This window comes from Rhinopithecus roxellana, chromosome 3 (assembly GCF_007565055.1).
Source record: "Rhinopithecus roxellana isolate Shanxi Qingling chromosome 3, ASM756505v1, whole genome shotgun sequence".
Lineage (NCBI taxonomy): Eukaryota > Metazoa > Chordata > Mammalia > Primates > Cercopithecidae > Rhinopithecus > Rhinopithecus roxellana.
The window spans coordinates 39,998,318-40,018,319 of NC_044551.1; the positions used below are offsets into that span (position 1 = coordinate 39,998,318).

The window sequence follows — 20,002 nt, forward strand, 5'->3', positions numbered from 1 at the left end:
TGAGCTTGCTCCATTGGATTCTATATATCAACCTGAGCCACCAGAGACAACCTGCACAGATGGGCCCAAATGCACCCACTCCTGTCTCCACAACACGCTAGGTTATATATAGTTGCTACTAGAGCCAGCTGAAACCTTCCCCGGGGAAAATGAAGTCACCCTATCTTGCTTTTCCCTTTCAGTGTACCCTGGCGGAGCTATGGTCTGGCCACCAACTTACTCCAGGAATGAACGCTGGGAATACCCCCACTCTGAAGTGACTCAGGGCCCTCTGCCGCCCTCGGCTCACCGCCACTCAAACCCCGTCGTGATGTCAGAGCCCACTGGCCTCTATGGGGGCTTCCCCTTCCCCCTGGAGATGGAAAATAAGCGGGCACCTCTCCCACCCCGTTACAGCAACCAGAACCTGGAAGATCTGATGCCCTCTCGGCCCCCTAGTCCCCGGGAGCGCCTGGTTGCCCCCTGTCTCAATGAGTACACGGCCATCAGCTACTACCACTCGCAGTTCCAGCAGGGAGGGGGAGGGCCCTGCCTGGCAGAGGGGGGCTACAAGGGGATGAGTATGCGCCTCAGCCGAGCTGGGCCCTCTTATGCTGTTTGTGAGGCAGAGGGGGCACCTCTTGCAGGCCAGGGCCAGCACCGGGTGCCCCCCAACTATGAGGGCTCTGACATGGTGGAGAGTGATTACGGCAGCTGTGAGGAGGTCATGTTCTAGCTTCCCATTCCCAGAGCAAGGCAGGCGGGAGGCCAAGGACTGGACTTGGCTTATTTCTTCCTGTCTCATAGCGGGTGAGTTGAGTGTGGCTGGGAGAGTGGGAGGGAAGGCCCCACCCCCAGCCCAGGCTGCTGTCCCTTGAAATGTGGTCTTCCAATCCCCCAGCTAGTCCCTGAGGGAGGAGGGAAGCTGAGGATAGAGCTCCAGAAACAGCACTAGGGTCCCAGGAGAGGGGCATGCCTAGAGCAGTGACCCTGGAAGACCAGGAACAATTGACTCCCGGGGTGCGCGAGAGACAGGCGGTCTCCCCGATCTGCCATCTCTCAGTCCCCAGGGCAGAGCCTGATTGACTGTGCTGGCTCAGCTTCGCCAAGATGCATTCTCATACCTGCCCACAGCTCCATTTTGGAGGCAGGCAGGTTGGTGCCTGACAGCACCCACTACGCGGGCCATACCAAGGAGTTCTAGAGGGCTGTGTGGCGTCCTACTAGGGACTGAGAGGTGAGCAGCAGGGGAGCAGGCACAGTCCCCTGTGCCCCTGCCTCAGTCGAGCACTCACTGTGTCTTTGTCAAGTGTCTGCTCCATATCAGGCACTGTGCTTTGCACCGGAGAGAAAACGGTGATGGAGGGCAACAAGGACTCCGAGGAGCATCACCGGGCCTCGGGCTCCAGAGGTCCCGCTCCTCAGCCTACACGCAGAGGAATGGCCTGCCTCAGAGTCACACCACTGTCTGCCAGTCAGGGCCTGCCAGGAGTCTACGCAGCTCTGAACCTTCTTTGTTAAAGAATTCAGACCTCATGGAACTCTGGGTTCTTCATCCCAAGTTTCCCAGGCACTTTTGGCCAAAGGAAGGAAGGAACTAATTCTTCATTTTAAAAATTCTTAGGCACTTTTTGACCTTGCTGTCTGGATGAGTTTCCTCAATGGGATTTTTTCTTCCCTAGACACAAGGAACTCTGAACTCCTATTTAGGGCAGGTTGGAAGCAGGGAGCTGGACCGCAGTGTCCAGGCTGGACACCTGCCGTTGCCTCCTCTCCATTGCAAACGCCTGCCCATCAAGTGTTACCTGCAGCGACTCAACCCTATGCATGGAGGGTCAATGTGGGCACATGTCTACACATGTGGGTGCCCATGGATAATACGTGTGTACACATGTGTAGAATGTATGTAGCCAGGAGTGGTGGGGACCAGAAGCCTCTGTGGCCTTTGGTGACCTCACCACTCCCTCCCACCCAGTCCCTCCCTCTGGTCCACTCCTTTTCATGTGTGTTGTTTCTGGAGACAGAAGTCAAAAGGAAGAGCAATGGAGACTTGCCCACAGGGCTGCTGCTTCACGCGAGAGGGAGCTGTGTGGGCGAGAGCCAATTTGTGTGAGTGGTTTGCGGGTGCGTGTGTGACTGTGAGTGTGAGTGACGGATACATGGTTTCATTGGTAATTTTTTTTTTTAACAATAAAGTATCTTTTTTACTGTTATTTTCTGTGTCATTTAGCCTGTTTGGGGTCAGGGGAATGATGCAAGGGTCCACAGGCCCTTCCAAGATTCATGGATTTTGGGAGCTGGAAGGGATCCTAGAGATTGTCAAGTAAAGAGATTCCCGACCTGGCAACGTTACCTACTCCAGACACAAAACCAGAACCTCTGGGGGTGGGGCCCAGGAAACTATTTGGAAAAAACCTTCTGCCTCTGATACAACTGTCTGCAGTCGTTCAAACCCCTCCATTTAGATGGGGCTCTGAAGCTCTGAGTGATGAGTCCACTAACCAGCAGGCTAGCTAAAGCCCAGGACAAGACCTGGGGCTTCCTGCCCTTGCAGCACCCTTTGCACTGCATGGCATTAGTTACGGAGAAAGGACTTAACTATCACAAGTCTTGGGAAGCCGGCCCTCCTGGGACCCAGGGTCAGGCTATGGCTGCTACTCCACAGCACACCCTTAGTCACCAGCTAAATGTGACTTCACCAGGCAACCATGACAACACCGAGACAGGAAAGCCCAGTTCCTGCCTTCAAGTTCCCAGTCCAGCTAGGCAAAGAAGGCACACCCATGGGAGATACCACACAGGCGGTGGCTCTGAGGTTGGACAGGCTTGATTCCAAGCCCAGCTCTGTCACACACTAATTATGTGGCCTTGAGCAGACATGACTTGGCCTCTCATTTTTCTTTTTTTCTTTTTGAGATGGAGTCTCGCCCTGTCACCCAGGCTGGAGTGCAGTGACATGATCTCAGCTCACTGTAGCTTCCACCTCCTGGGTTCAAGCTATTCTTCTGCCTCAGCCTCCCGAGTAGCCGGAACCACAGGCGCCTGCCACCACGCCCAGCTAATTTTTGTAGTTTTTAGTAGAGACAGGATTTCACCATGTTGGCCAGGCTGATCTTGAACTCCTGACCTCGTGATCCACCCGCCTCGGCCTCCCAAAGTGCTGGCATTACAGGTGTGAGCCACCGCACCTGGCTGGCCTCTCATTTTTCAATGAGAATTTTTTTAGAGCAATTTTACGGCTCACAGCAAAATTGACTGAAAGGTACAGGGATATGCCCTCCCTCCCATGCATAGCCTCCCTCATTATTAATATTCCCCACCAGAATGGTATAGTTGTTGCAACTGACAACTCTCCATTGATGGGCCATTATCACCTACAGTCCATAGTTTACATTAGGGTTCACTCTTGCTGTTGTACATTCTGTGGGTTTGGACAAATGTATAATATGGATCCAGCATTACGGGCTCTTGCAGATAGTTTCACTGCCCTAAAAATCCTCTGTGTTCTGCCTACTCATCCCTCATGCCCCCTAACCCCTCTGCCTACTCATCCCTCCTATCCCAACCCCTGGCAACCACAAAACTTATTGCTGTCTCAGTTTTCCAGCATGTCATATAGTTGAAATCATATGATATGTAGCTTTCTCAGACCTGCTTCTTTTACTTAGTAATACGCATTTACGATTCCTCCATATCTTTTCAGGGCTTGATCATTCATTTCTTTTTGGTGTCGAATAATACTCCACTGTCTGGATGTACTATAGTTTATTTACTCATTCACCTTCTCAAGGACATCTTGGTTGCTTCCAAGTTTTGGCAACTATGAATACAACTGCTGTAAACATCTGTGTGCAGGTTTGATGTAGATATAGGTTTTTGACACCTTTGGGTAAATACTGCCAAACAGTCTTCCAAAGTGGCGGAACCATTCCACATTCCCACCAGCAGTGACTGAAAGCTCCTTTTGCTCCACATTCTCGCCAGTATTTGGTGGTGTCCGTGTTCTGGATTTCGACCTTTCTAATGGGTGTGTGGTATGGTATCTAACTGTTGTCTTAATTTTGCATTTCCCCGATGACATATGATGTGGAGCATCTTTTCATGTTTTTTCTTTCTTTTTTTTTTTTTTTTTTTTTGACATCTCTAGATCTGCTTTAGTGAGGGGGCTGTTAAGATGTTTGGCTCATTTTTAAACTGGGTTGTTTTCTCAATGTTCAGTATTAAGAGTACTTTGTATATTTTAGAAAACAGTATTTTATCAGATATGCCTTTGAAAATATTTTCTCAGTCTGTGCCTTGTCTTCTTGACACTCTTTTACAAAGCACAGGTTTTTAATTTTTTTTTTTTTCTTTGAGACAGAGTCTCACTCTGTTGCCCAGGCTGAAGTGCAGTGATGCAATCTCAGCTCACTGCAACCTCCGCCTCCTGGGTTCAAGCAATTCTCCCACCTCAGCCTCCCAAGTAGCTGGGATTACAGGTGCCCATCACCACACCCAGCTAATTTTTGTATTTTTAGTAGAGACAGGGTTTTGCCATGTTGGTCAGGCTGGTCTTGAACTCCTGACCTCAGGATCCCCCTCACCTTGGCCTCCCAAAGTGCTGGGATTACAGGCATGAGCCACTGCACCTGCCCTACTGTTTTTTAATTTTAAGGAAGTCCGGTTTAGCAATTATTTCTTTTATACATAATGCCTTCAGTGTTTTATTTAAAAAGTCATTGCTAAAGCCAAGGTCTCTAGGTTTTCTCCTATGCTATCATCTACGAATTTTATAGTTTTGCATTTTACATTTAGGTCTATGGTCCACTTTAAGTTATTTTTTGTGAAGGGTGTAAGATCTGTGTCTAGGTTCATTTTGTTTTCATGTGGCTGTCCAGCTGTCCAGCACCATTTGCTGAAAAGGCTGTCTGCTTCATTGTGGTGCCTTTGCCCCTTTATCAAAGTTCAGTTGGGCCTCTCATTCCTCAGTAAAATGAAGATAGTAAATAATATAGGAATAATAGCTATCTCATATTGTCATAAGAAATATATGTAAATGGAAAGCTTATTAAAGCATAAACAATAAATGGTGGCCAGTATAATAGAAAATAATACCAGGCCAGGTGTGTGGCTCACACCTGTAATCCCAGCACTTTGAGAGGCCAACGTGGGTGGATCACCTGAGGTCAGGAGTTCAAAATCAGCCTGGCCAACATGGTGAATCACCATCTCTACTAAAAATACACAAACCAGCCGAGTGTGGTGGTGGGCGGCTGTCGTCCCAGCTACTCAGGAGGCTGAAGCAGGAGAATCGCTTGAACCCGGCAGGTGGAAGTTGCAGTGAGCCAGGATTGCTCCATTGCACTCCAGCCTGGACAACAGAGCAAGACTCTGTCTCAAAAAACAAAAAACAAAAAAGGACAGGTAGCATACAGATAGGACTGATTTATCAGGACTGTGCAGGAGATCACAAATTGTCCAGTGTTGTCCAAATTTCTGTTTTGCTTATCACTTTCATAATTTTTACCCTGATAGAACACAACTCGTACTATAATACTAAAAAAATATATTTCGATGTTTACAAAATATTCTCTATTCATCTTTAAACAATAATATCGCTACACTAAAGGATTTGAGAGTATTTCTTCCTGATACCATGAAAATAAGTAACCATTCAGATTAAAAAATGACTGTCAGGGGCCCCCTCTTTGTCTTTGGGAAACAATGTCCTGGTCCTCCTCATTCCTAATGTTCTGCACACTAAGGCCCATAGAGAAGGGATTTGTCTGAGGTCTCTCAGTCAGAATTCCAGGGGCAAGACCCCAACTCAGGTCCGACACCCAGCCTGGGAATGTCCACACAGCACCTCCCTGCCTCCCATTCTCCCGGATGGGGAACGCCTTCTTATCCAGCCCACCTGCATCCTCTCCCCACCAGGCCCCGCCTTCTCCTTTTCGTCCACAGCCTGAGTCTTCACAGATTAGCCACCAGAGGGCTCTCTGGGATCAAGGACTAGTTTACTGAGCCTGCGGGGAGGGCTAAAGGTTTTCAGGTAAATCCCGGCATCCTAAACAACTGGCGCTCAGGCAGATTTTCAGCTCACTATCATTACCCTCACTGCCATCAGCCACCACCTCTACTGCCTCCTCTTACTGAGCATTTGCTATGCCAGGTACTGTGCACTTAACGTCTTATCTCATTTAATTCTCACAAAAACCTAACGAGGCACCAGGCGCAGTGGCTCCCACCTGTAATCCCAGCACTCTGGGAGGGCGGGTGGTGGGATCACCTGAGGTCAGGAGTTCGAGACCAGCCTGGCCAACATGGTGAAACCCCCGTCTCTACCAAAAATACAAAAACTAGCTGGGCACAGTGGCATGTGCCTGTAATCCCAGCTACTAGGGAGGCTGAGGCAAGAGAATCACTTGAACCCGGGAGATGGAGTTTGCAGTGAGCCGAGATCATGCCACTGCACTCCAGCCTGGGTGACAGATCGAGACTCCGTCTCAAAACAACAACAACAACAAAAACCCTAATGCGGTAGGTACTATCATCATTTACAAATGGAGAAACCGAGGCACAGATAAACGGAGGGGCTCACAATTTGTGTTAGTAACTTAAATAAGGTAAGTCACAGAGTTCATGAGTGACAGGGCCAGGATTCCAATCCAGGTTGGCCTGACTCGGGAGGTGCGCATTACATTTGGGTTCGTGAAATAAATTACAAATATAGGGGACTGATGAGCAGCGGCAAGTGCAAAGGAGCAGGTTGAGTTCAGAACAAGCCAAGAGAAGGCCACGCTCATTTCTAGGTGGCACAGAGCCAGGGTATCCAGATTTGGGGAGGTGGGGGTCTGCTCCCCTTAGGGCTCAACCCCAGGCCTCTCCTGAAGCCCTACATCCACTTTTGGGGCTGGGCCTTAAGAGTGGCACAGCGACCTTGAGCATTGCAAGAGGAGCAGGCTGGAAGGGAGGGGCAGGGTGGGGACTTGCTGCCATGCTGTGAGGAGTGGTTTCAGGAGCCAGACGAGGCCTTGCTATTGGAGAAGGAAACGCAGCTGGCATTTGCCAGGACAAACGGTGTAAGGATTGGGAAACAGGAGAATTGGGAAACAGCTTCCTTCTGGGGCTGGCGGGTGAGGAAGGGCTTGCAGTTGTTGTCACAGGGGTGGTTTTCAAGCCTTTACAGGAAGGGCACATATGTTTTATCAGGCATCAGGGCAGTGCTCTGGAGGGAGGCACACAGGATCTCTGGGGCAGGCATGAGGCCTGGGCTAGAACCCTCAAAAAGTGAGTATCTGGGGATAAGGAAGGACAGAGCCAAAGGCCTTGGGGGGAAAATGACCTCTGTTGCACTGAAGATTATGTATGAAGATTCTAAAAGAGCTAGAGGGCAAAAAAGACCCACCAGGTAAAGTTTTAAGGCACGGAATGCTGTGCCCAGAGCCCGCAGCTGGTCTAGTATGGAAGAGTCAACCCAACCTCTTTGCACGACTTGAAACATTGGTGCACTGCCAGCCTGCTAGGGCACCAGACCCAGGTGCTGATCCATCACCTGTGGTGCAGTGTCTAAGGACAGGCTTTGGAAACCCTCGGGCAGCCTCTGACTTCTTCCAGAACAGGGGCACCAGCTGTTTCACTGAATGAAAAGCAGGAACTTTCTCAGGCATCCAGCTGCAAAAAGACAATTTCAAAACTTTTCTCAAAATTCCTCAATGAATCCAAAGGGTCCAACCAAGAAAGGTGCTTGGTTAGATTGATACAAAGATGACAATATAGTGATGTCACCTCCTTAGCAGTCCAGGGCACTATTCACTATGGAAGGAGACTACACTGAATTTAGTAACCAAAGATTTCAGATATATAATTAGCCCCCAAGGGTAGAGTAGGGGTAGATGTCATCTGACTTGATCAGTGCCCTCAGACAGCTCACAATCTGGGGCAAGTGGCCGAGTAGTCACATGTCTCCAGCGCAGGCAGGTATGAGGATAACCAGAGGAGGAAGGTGACAGCATTGCTGAGGACGAGTTGTAAGTTCTGACTGAACTGGCCAGGGAAGGTCTACAGGGGCCCAGCCATCTGAGCTGGTCTTAAAGCAGAGCTTCTGATTTAGCACAGAAAGGAGGGTCAGCTAGGCTAAGGGAAAATCCCAAAGGGAAGGCCTAGAGGTTTTAAGTATTTGGGCAATGATGGGTAGTTCTGACGGCTGGGAGTGACTTATGGAGGGCAGGGTGCAAAGCAGACTGGAGTCAAAAGACAGGCTTGGAAATGTGCTGTGCTCACTGAAGGAGGTGAGGTCAGGAATGAAGGAATCAGCTGGCAGGGGAGAAAATTCCAGCAGCAAGGACATGAGGTTTGATGTCAGACCTGGCTTCGCCACTTTAGAAATGTGATTTTGGGCAAGTCATGTAAACTTTTATGCCCAGTTTGCAAAGTGGGGATATTACCAGCACTTTCCTTCACTGGATTTGAGTATTAAAGGAGACAACATACATAAAGTGCTTAGCGTAGCTGGTAAAGTGAATGTTCAGGAGATGTTAGAGATATTTTACCACTACTACTGGAAAAGCAGCTCTTTGTGTACTATCCATATTGACACACTTTCCTTTGCTCCATGGCCACAATAAAAGGACATTCCCACCCACTCCGCTGGGCGCAGTGGCTCACGCCTGTAATCCCAGCACTTTGGGAGGCCGAGACGGGCAGATCACCTGAGGTCAGGAGTTCGAGACCAGCCTGGCCAACGTGGTGAAACCCCGTCTCTACTAAAAATACAAACATTAGCCAGGCGTGGTGGCAGGCACCTGTAATCCCAGCTACTTGGGAGGCTGAGGCAGAGAATCACTTGAACCCGGGAGGCGGAGGTTGCAGTGAGCCGAGATCGTGCCACTAGCACTCCAGCCTCGGGGACTAGAGCAAGACTTCTCAAAAAAAAAAAAAAAAAAAAAAAAAAAGGACATCCTCCCAGCTAAAGGTAGGTGGGTGGGAGCTAAATGTTCTCAGGCATTGGTTCCTGGCAGCTGAGGTGGGTGATTTCCACCCCATCCCCCACCCCAGCCAAGGGGATATTTGGCAATTCTGGAGACATTTTTAGTTGTCACAACTTGCAGGGTGCAATGACATCTAGTGGGCAGAGGCCCAGGATGCTGCTAAACATCCTACAATGCACAGAAAAGCCCCTCAACAAAGAATTAGGCAGCCTCAAATGGCAATAATACTGCGGTTAAGAAACTCTGCCCTAAAGAAACCCATGCAGCCTTTATGTAGCATGGAGCAGCTGGAAATCTAGCCTGGGGCAAAAGTACACTTATGCCAAAAATCGAGGTTATGCATATGGTTCTGCTCATTTCTAAAAAGACACCATTCTGGATTCTACATCTGTGAGAGTAAATATCAGGGTGGGTGAAAAATGAAAGGCAATCTAACAATGTAAAGAATAGTAGACAATGATAAAGTAGGATTTATTCCAAGTAAGTAAGCAAGGCCAGTTCAATATTCAAAAATCAATTAACGGAATCCACCATATTAAAAGGTGAAAAAAGAAGAACTGTATGATCATGTCAGATACCGAAAAAGCATTTGACAAAATTCAGTACTCATTCATGATTTTTAAAGTATCTCAGCACAGTAATAGAGGGGAACTTCTATAAAAAGTATACTACTTACATCATACTTAAAGTGAAAGACTGAATGCTTTCCCTACAAGATCAGAGACAGGACTAGGATGTTCACTCTCACCACTTATTTTAAACTAGAAATTTGAACCATTGCAATATGGCCAAAAAAAAAAAGAAAAAAGAAAAGAGATACATATTGGAAAAAAAGAAATACACCTATCTCTATTTGCAGACAACGTGGTTGTCTAAAAAGAAAATCCCGGCCAGGCGTGGTGGCTCACACCTGTAATCCCAGCACTTTGGGCAGCTGAGGCGAGTGGATCATGAGGTCAGGAGATCGAGACCATCCTGGCTAACATGGTGAAACCTTCTTCCTACTAAAAATACAAAAACTTCGCCGGGCGTGGTAGCAGGTGCCTGTAGTCCCAGCTACTCGGGAGGCTGAGGCAGGAGAACTGCATGAACCCGGGAGGTGGAGCTTGCAGTGAGCCAAGATCATGCCACTGCACTCCAGCCTGGGCCACAGAGCGAGACTCCATCTCAAAAAAAAAAAAAAAAAAAAAACCATGAAATCTAACCAAAAACTCACAGAATTATTGAGTACAGAAAGGTCACAGGATACAAGATTAAAATACACAAATCAGTTGTATTTCTATATACTACCAATGGACACACAGAGACTGGAATAAAAAAATACCATTTATAATTGCTCCAAAAAAAATTAAATACTTAAGTATAAATCTAACAAAACACAGGATCTGATAAATGGTTACAATAACAAATAGTGTTGGGAAGCCAAGGCGAGCAGATCACCTGAGGTCAGGAGTTCAAGACCAGCCTGGCCAACATGGCAAAGCCCCCTCTCTACTAAAAGTACAAAAATCAGCTGGGCATGGTGGCACACACCTGTAGTCCCAGCTACTGAAGAGGCTAAGATAGGAGAATCACTTGAACCCAGGAGGCGGAGGTTGCAGTGAGCCAAGATGGTGCCACTGCACACCAGCCTGGGTGAGAGAGTGAGACTCTGTCTCAAAAAACAAACAAATAAACAAAAACCCACAAGTAGTGATAACAGCAAAGGCTGGCAAAGTTGCAGAGGAAATAGACCACTCATATATTGTTGCTAGAGTAGTAAAATGGTACAGTCATTCTGGAAAATGGTTTAGAAGTTCCTTTTAAAACTAATAATGGGGCTTACCATATATATTAGTCCATTTTCACGCTGCTGATAAAGACATACCAGAGACTGAGCAATTTACAAAAGAAAGAGGTTTAATTGGATTTACAGTTCCACATAGCTGAGGAGGCCTCACAATCATGGTGGAAGGCAAGGAGGAGCAGGTCACATCTTAAGTGGATGGTGGCAGGCAAAGAGAGAATGAGCGTGTGCAGGGAGACTCCCCTTTTTAAAACCATCAGACCTCGTGAGGCTTATTCACTATCACGAGAACAGTGCAGGAAAGACATGCCCCTACAATTCAATCACCTCCCGCCGGGTCCCTCCCACAACATGTGGAAACTCAAGATGAGATTTGAGTGGGGACACAGCCAAACCATATCACCATACAATTCAACAGTTGTGCTCCTGGGCATATATCCCAGAGAAATTAAAACTTATTTTCATGCAGGAACACTTGCACAAATATTTATAGCACTTTATTTGTAATAACCAAATCTGGAAACTATGCACATTTCTTTCAATGAGTGAATGGTTAAACATCAGTACCATGGAATCCTACTCAACAATAAAAAGAAACAAACTATTGATAAATGCAACAAATTAGATGAACATCAAGGAAATTACACTGAGTGAAAGAAGCCAACCCCAAAAAGATACATATGGCATAATTCAATTTACTGAATTATTATTATTTCATGAATAACAAAATTATAGAGATGAAGAACAGATTCGTGGCTTCTGGGAAAGGTTAGGGATGTGGGGGACTGAAGGGAGTGGGTATTTATAAAGGGGAGCATAAAGGAGTCTTGAGGTGATGATACAGTTAGGCATCTAGTTTGTGGTGGTGGTGTATACAAAGCTACTCATGATAAAACTGCATACAGCTATACACAAACATACACACAAACAGATGAGTATCTGTATAACTAACAAAATCTGCATCAGCTCTATGGATTGTGCCAATGTCAATTTCCTGGTTTCGATAATGTACTACAGTTATGCAAGATATTAACACTGGGAAGCCCAGCTGAAGGGTGCTCTGGACCTGGACCTCCCTCCTGTGCCTTTGAATCTTCCTGTAAATCTACAATTATTTTCCAATAAAAAACTTATATCAAAAGAAGTAGATGACTGAATTTTAAGAGGCAAAATATTTGAACAAATACTTCATTAAAAAGATAGGCCAATAAGCATGTAAACAGGTGCAAAACATCACTAGTCACTGGGGAAATGCAAATTACAACGGCAATGAGATGCCACTTCACACCTATTAGAGGACTAAAATTTAAAAGACCACAATATTAAGTATTGGTGAGGATATGGAGCAACTGTAACTGTTATACATTAGGAATCCAAAAGGGAACGGCCACTTTGGAAAACAATTTGCCGAAAGTTAGCACACATTTCCCATACAACCCCATCATTTCACCTCTAGGTATTTACCCAAGACAAATAAAAACATAGGTCTACACAAAGACCTGTACATGAGTATTTATAGCAGCTTTATTCATAATAGTAATTTTTTTATAATTAAGTATAGAGTATATTTGAGCCCAAAACTTGAGAATGGCCACTGGGGTGCACAGATTTAAGTTGCCCTCATAACATACTCTGATTAGCAGCAGTTACAAGTGAGTTTTAAGGAAGAAAGAAGAGGCAGTTTCTAAATTGTTTACCAGGAATTTACATTAAAATAACTAAGCCATAACAGCTAAAAATTTGAAGCAGCCTCAAAGACTATCAACTAATGAATGGATAAACAAATTATGGTTCACTCATGCAATGGATACTACTCGGCAATAAAAAGAATCAATTATGGATACATGTAACAACATGTAACAACAATTATGGATACATGTGGAGGAATATAAAAAGCATGATTATGTTAAGTGAAAGAAACCAGACACAAAGGGCTGCATACCTAATGGTTTTATACAACATTCTAGAAAAGACAAAACTGGAGACAGAAAAAACAGATTAGTAGTTGCCAACGGCTGAGTGGTGTGAGGATGGGATTGATTGCAAAGGGGCACAAGGGACCTTCTGGGGGCAAAGGAGATGGTCTGTATCTTGACTGAGATGGTGGTCACATGACTGTATGCAAAAGACACTGAACTGTACATTTGAAAAGGTAGATTTAAACTTCATTACATGTAAATTTTACTCCTTTTTTTTAAAAGGAGACCAATGGCCGATGGTCTAGTAAAGCATACCCATTAAAGACACACATAGTTCCTCAGCACAACCACAATAGGCTAAGTACGAGGAAGGTAACCTACATAGCAAAGAGCCCCAGGCTTAGGGTCTAAATTCAGTCCACTGTCACTCAGGTTTATGCCTCCAGTAGTAGTGCAATGGGCTTACCGGAGGGCCCTGGCTCTCTGGAAGACGAGGTTACAGCCATTAGGTATAAATGTGAGCAGAAATAAAAACTTCAAGAGGTGGACAACCTAAAAGAGGATCAAGTGCCCTCCACAGAGGAAGTCAACAAGACATCAGTGCATGGACAGCCAGCCAGAACAACAAGCAGAAGTACTTTGGAGTTCTGGTTTTCTACAAGTCAGCAAATATTTCAGAAAATGTTTAATAAGTCCTTTGTGATTATGACATATGGCACTTTACAACCTTCTCTCTAACCCTCATGACAATTCCTCAAGGCAAACCTCCCTTTTGAGGTTGCAACAAAGACAGGCAGCCAGCGCCTTGGGAAGCACTCAGGTTCTGGAACCAGAAGACTTGCGTGTGTATCCCAATGCTGCTACCTACTGGTGGGCAGCTTGGTATAGCTGCTAAATCTCTTTGACCTTCCTGTTCCAGAAATGATAATGACAATGAAAATAGACTACATGCTCGCCTTCCTCTCTTGGCAAAATATTATACTTTTAAGAGTGTTCCTTGAAGGCTCTGTTTTTAAACTTATACAAGTAAGTATTTCCCTGAGTTCTATGAGCTACTCTAGCAAATTAATCAAACCCCAAAACAGAGTCGTGGGAACCCTGATTTACAATTTTTAGCCAGTCAGAAGCACAGGTAAACAACCTGGTACTTGCAATTGGCACTGGAAGTGGTGGTGGTGATGAGGGGTGTCACTCTTGGGGACTGAGCCCTCATCCTGTGGGATCTGATGCCATCTCCAGGCAGTTGGTGTCAGAATTGAATTGGAGCACACCTGGCTAGTGTTTGCTGCAGAACTGATTGCATGCTTGCTGGTGGGAACAAATTCCAAGTAATTTTTTTTGGGGGGGGGGGAGTCAATGTATTGAGAATAAACATTTTAAGCCTTAAGTGTGTTTTCCCACTCAGTGACAAAAAGAGAAGGGAAGGGGTGTCATCTCTTCCATTGTCCTGTCCTGAAATCTCCACATTTCAAGAAAATTAAGTGTTACCTATTGTGTCAGATTTCTTCAGAGAAACAAAGCCAGTAGGAGATATATATATATACACACACATATATACATACACATATATGAATATAAATACACATAGAGAGACTGAGAGAGAGATCAAGGAACTAGCTCCCATGACTGTGTGAGCCGGCAAGTCTGCGAGTCATAGGGCAGGCCCGTAGGAGTTGATGCTGCAGTCTGGAGGCAGAATTTCTTCTCCAAGGAAACCTCAGCTTTGCTCTAAAGGCCTTTACACTGATTGAATGTGGCCCACCCACAATACTGAGAAAACCTCTTTTAAAGGCAACTAATTATAGATGTTAACCACATTTACAAAACACCTTCGCAGCAACACCTGGATTAGTGTTTGACTGAATTTTAAGTTGACACATATAAAACTGGCCATCACACCTATCATGTGGGCTCATCTGCTATGCAAGGAGAGGGCTGAAAATTCTTACTCAAATCTTCGAGAGAAGCGGAAGGAGGGTTAGGGAGGGGAGGATTGTCTAACAGAAAAAAATAAAAAAAATTCCTGGTCCCTTTCTTCTTGGGCAACTCTTAATTCCATGGAAGGGTCTACTGCTTGTGCCACTCTCATATGAACTCTGTGGCATAAACCAGAAACATCTAACCCAGTATCTAGTCAAGGGATCTGAGTGATATAAAAAGGAAAAAAAAAAAGACACAGCAACCTCTCAAAAACAAAAAATAAAATTCATTTATTGAAAAGAAAAAGCTTAACATATGATCCATGTGCAAACCCCCAAACAGAATCTATGAACTCTGGCATGATCCACATCGCTACACATACCATGCTGGAAGTGCACATCCACGCAGGCAAGTAACATACACAGTACTGTCTAGTTAGCAACACCTATGGATTGGTTGATTTTCTTCACACACCATTGACATGTTTTACAATAGAGTTACCAATTTTATTATCCACTGAAAGAACATAGCTTCCCCAGAATCACTTTGATTTAAACCAAATAACACAGTGAATGACAGGCACCCTGCACCTATATCTCCTACCTTCCTCACTCTGATAACCTCCTATCAGGACCATTTATGTCCTCTGGCCAGGGAACGATTCAGTGGCACAAAGGAAAGAGAAGAAATGTTACAGGCTGATATTGTCGGGGCAACAACCAGTCGGACTTACTGTCTAAAAGTATTAACCGTAATTTCAAAGACAAACCACACCCCTTCCTTTTCCCCTAATGGACTCAGAGATTTGTAATGTACTTTGGAAAATTAACTTCTAAGGCAGACTGGAAGCCAGCCTCAAGTCCTGCCACTTGGACTGTGTGTTTTCTCTTTGAGGAAGCAGCATTGAGGAAGCAGCATTGTGGACCCCGTGGGGGCAGATGCTGAAGCTTGCCTTAACATCTCAGCAGCTACAAAATAAAATTCACTGATACAGAAACCCTTGCTGTGAGCAGTGAGGAGAGAGAGCTGTAAACAGACATAAATTGAGATTTTTGCACTTCTGAAAAATATGAGGTGAACATTCGTGCTAAACAGAGATAATGTTCTAGGAAGGGAGAAATCTGAGAAGAGAAAAGTAAGATGAGAGAGAAGAAACATGATTTTTCAAATGCACTTGTTTAGGATCAACACTTTAAGACTATTGATAAAACTATAAATTTCCTGGGGATAGACAGTGAGCAGTGAGCATCAGCCAATGAATCTGGCTGCAGAGGAGAGATGGAAGAGGGCGGCTGAAGTGAAATGACACACATTCACACATATCTCGCCAGGGCTTGTGCAGATGAAGGGATCATAGCAGCTGGACAGCAGCACAACATAAATAATGCCACTTCTGAATGGTGACAACTGCTAGGCAGAGTGAACAGAAGATGCCAGCTCACACTCTTCCCAGCAAGTGTCTGCATTTAGCAGGAGGTGCACTGCCCACTGAGAGCTGGAAGCCTGCTCCCAACAGCAGCATTTGGAGGAGAGAACCACCAAGGGGCTCTGAGAAAGCTACCTCTGACTCGGGGAAATTGGAGTGACAGGAGCAGAGTCACAAAGCTCAAGAGTATCTGGCTGGGAAAGCCCACGGCTCCCCTTTGCTCCAGCAGATGCAGCCTCACACTCCTGAAAGCCTTTGCTCTGTTGCTCTGTGATCGTATTTCTACTTATGGTGGGAGGACACCAGGGAGGCTTCTCTGCTTCAAGAAGCCCTTTGGGCTGCATAAGAGATTCTGGGCTGGCTGAGAGCTGCTTGCATAAGAGGAAGAAGGGCTTCCTCCCACTACTACTGACTGGCTGACCCTTTGCTTGATGCCTAACAGCTGTGCACCTGCATAGCCAGGAAGGCCCACCAGCTGGAGCTGCCCTTCCTGGGTCTTTTGGAGGAGCCACGCAATCAGTCTGTAAGTGTAGCAGGAACACAAGCCAGAGATCAAACAGGCAATGCCAAACTGGCTTCCAGAAATCCTAAAGCTACAGCCAACTCTCCTACATACCGTGTTCTCACAGTCAGGCAGCAATAGCCTGCATCTTGCTAAGAGCTGGGGGACTCCCAGTATTCTCCCATCCAGTCCTCAGGTGCCAACATCACAGTCCCAATCTCAGAACTCGGCTGGGCAGGATGGCCTCTAGCAGCTCTGAGTAAACAGAAACATCCACCAAGGAGGACATGGGCAGGACACAGGTCTGGCCCTCTAGTTGGCCTCTACCTTCTCACTGAGACCACTCTTAGCACCGCTGGGGAAGACAGCTAAGATAGTGGCTGGGCTGCCAGAGCCCAAACTTGGAACCAGGAGATGACAGTTTCCGAGCCCACTTTGGTAACTTCTAAGCCTGAGACTTCAGAAGACAGGGCCTCTGCTACTCCCAGCTAGATTCGTGGTCACATAGCACCTGTTAAGAGTCCACCATAGAACAGAAAGGGTGGTGAAAAGCGTCCTTCTCCTAAGGAAGAACAAGTCAACAATGACGGCATGTTCCTAAGTTAACAAATTATTAGGTAGGTGGGGAGTCACTACAGTAAGAGTCCACTTTTCCCATCCCTTCACCTGGAAGTCAGCTCTCCTGGCTTTGGAACAGAAGAGACAGAAAAAACTGGGGCCATGTGGCTGGGTCACAGCCCTTATGAGCTTTGGGTGAAACACAGAAGCAAAATCCCTGATACATTTTTGCTGCTCTCCTTCAACCAACTTTCAGAGTGAACTGTATCTGCAGTGAAGTAAAAGCCTGGTGACGGAACAGAGGAGACAAGGAGTCGGGTCTGTTACTTACACAGGAACACATACACACACACTGTGCACACACACATGTGCACACACACACCATGCACACACACATGTGCACACACACACAGCTAAAGAGGGGAAATTCATCAATGGCCTTCTGAAATACTTCGTACACCAAGAGGAAAGACGAGGCAGCCCACAGCAAGGCAATGTATCTTCCTCTGCCTTCTCTGAAGTTTGCTCCCAAATCTGAAGGCTGACCTTGAGGAGGGCCAACCTCAAGGCTGTTTGCGAAACCCAGGGAGGCATTCTGGGGGAAAGACAGGGCTCATAATTAGTGTTCAGTGGTTCCTTTCAAAGTCCAAGACACAGAGGCAGTGTGGGGCCGGGCACTGGTTCTGCCCTATTCCCCACTGATTGTAAACAACCAAGCACCACGCGTAGTGTCAGACCAGTTGCTGTAAAGTCTACTGAACTTAATTTCAAACTCTCTGTGCACACTGACCTCAGCTACTCATCCATGGCAATAGAGCGGGTGTCGTCCCGGCACGATGGCAACTGAGCATTGCTGATCCTTTCACCTGGCATGTGCTGAGGCTGAAACATGGGCCTGCACGCACACAGCCCCATTTTATACGCCTTTCAGCCACCCTTCCCTCAGCCCAGTGCACCCACACACTTCTGCAGTCCTTCAATGTCTTTTCAGTATGAAACCAGGCTGGTCAACAGGAGGCAAAATCTGTGCCTCCTCACCGAGGTACATTTTTAGATGATCCTGATTAAAACCTTTGAGTCCTCAGCCAAGAGTGCCGAGGACCCCAGCAGACATCTCCTGGAGCAAGGCTTCTTTTCAGCAGGAGAAGTTGAGTCAAAGTTTACTGAAGAAGAAGTAATTCGTAATAGCCCCAGATCTAGAGACAGTCTAAAAACAAAAATCTGATTTTAAATAAAAGATAAATATTTTCAGTTTAGGCAACACTTCCTATGTTTTAAGAGCTAAAGCAACTAAGAATACAGTACTGTGACCCATCCTAAGGAATCCGCGGAAGAGAAGCATTGCCTTAAGGGGCACAGCAAGCCAGAGAGTCAAGATTAAAAACTCCAGTTTGGGGGGCCTGTTTCAAACGACCAGGTAGGTCCAGCCACCCCCTGGAGACTCGAGTAGGAAGAATACTGAGATACAACATTTGGGAGAGAGATGAGAAAGAAGCCCAGCTTTATAAAGAGGGGGAGTTCCCAGTTATTTAATCTATGCCTAGACCAGAAAAGGTGAACACATGAGGTGGGGGACACTAAAATTGTTAAATAAAGTGAACTGTGCAGTAAGAATGAATTGGGTGAGGCGCACCAGCAGCGGGGGAGGAAGGAGGAGGCATGATGAGGGGGAGCTGGAAAGTTCTGGGTGTAAATAGGTACAAGTGACCGATGGCGGCCCTGTCACTAGTGGCACTTCTGCATGTCTGCCACCCCACTTCTCCCCTGCCCTCAGGTTACCTGGCCCGGGGTATCCAGGAGCCAGGCAGAGGGGTTCCCACACAGCAACCCTGATTTTCCTCAGAGCCTGGACCATACCTGAGGCTCTGGGGACAGGTAACGGGGGACACACGAGGCAGGGGTAGACAGCTGCAGAGACGAACCCAGATCCCTATATGAAGGCACGGGTGGAATTGATGAAGATGGGAGCATTGCTTGGCTGGATCAGCTCATAGAGGGCCTCATAGGTCCCCACCACAAAGCCCACGAAGCCCAGGACGCTGATCAGGGCGTCCTTGAAGATGGTGAGGGGGCTCATGCCCTCTGAGTAGAAGGTGGTGACCTCCAGGAGCGGTGGGATGATGAGGGCCAGGGCGCTGCTGCTCACGGAGCCCACCAGGGAGATGACCAGGTCCAGGCGGGGGATGAGGATGGCCAAGATGCCTGCAGAAAGAGAGGACATGCCTGTTTAAGATGCCCAGAGCTGGGACAGGTCTGTCTCCCTACTGTTGAGCAAATTCAGCATCTGTCCGTGTTCTAGGATAGAGAGCTCTAAGAAAACGCAGACATTATCCAGTTCAATCTCTGTGAAACAGATGCCCAGAAACGTGGAAGAACTGGCGTCCCCCTGCAAGGTCAGCAGAACTGGGACTGGAACCTGGATCTTCTGGCTCCAGGTCCTGGGCTTTCAGCTTTTCCTGCTACAGCGCATGACTTCCATCTTTCTGCACAAAAGGAACCAAATTACATTTCAGGGCAATCTGGTTTCTACCAAAGGAGGGAGGGTAGGGGGCAGAAAAGGAGGTGGACATTTCTGAGCAGCTGCTCATTTTCTTACCACTCAGGGAGACTCCAACACAAACATTTCTACTTGACTGACAAGAAACCAAATAGGAAAAGAAACCCCTCTTTCTGGAAAGACACCGTGATAAAACCACATTTCACAGAGCATTTTCATACAGGTGAAAAAAAGCAGTTCTATCTGCAGGCTGACCCCTGGCGAAGTCCCACACAATAACCATATCTCTGTGTCAGGACACCCACTGCCTCTCACATCTGAAACTCAGTCACGGGTGAGCGAGGAAGGAGGAACTGACAAGAGACCAATGGTGCACTGCCGCAGAAGGTGCCATCAGCTTCCGTGCCATACCAGCCATTGCCAACACTGCCAGACAGTGCTGGAAG

At 46.7% G+C, this 20,002-nt stretch overlaps 2 protein-coding genes across 6 annotated transcripts in view; one reads left to right on the plus strand and one right to left on the minus strand.

Annotated features, from left to right (window-relative positions):
- FAT2 (FAT atypical cadherin 2) overlaps positions 1-2,192 on the plus strand; it is a 65,210-nt gene extending 63,018 nt beyond the window's left edge. The window contains exon 23 of the mRNA XM_010358658.2: positions 183-2,192. Within this exon, the coding sequence (XP_010356960.2) occupies positions 183-715 (533 nt within the window). The 3' untranslated portion in view covers positions 716-2,192. The remainder of the gene's footprint in view (positions 1-182) is intronic.
- Positions 2,193-14,842: 12,650 nt separating this feature from the next.
- Positions 14,843-20,002, minus strand: part of SLC36A1 (solute carrier family 36 member 1) — a 54,587-nt gene continuing 49,427 nt past the window's right edge. For all 5 annotated transcript variants that reach the window (XM_030927295.1, XM_030927297.1, XM_030927296.1 and 2 more), the window contains one exon: positions 14,843-19,261. In XM_030927295.1, the coding sequence (XP_030783155.1) occupies positions 18,990-19,261 (272 nt within the window). In that variant the 3' untranslated portion in view covers positions 14,843-18,989. The remainder of the gene's footprint in view (positions 19,262-20,002) is intronic.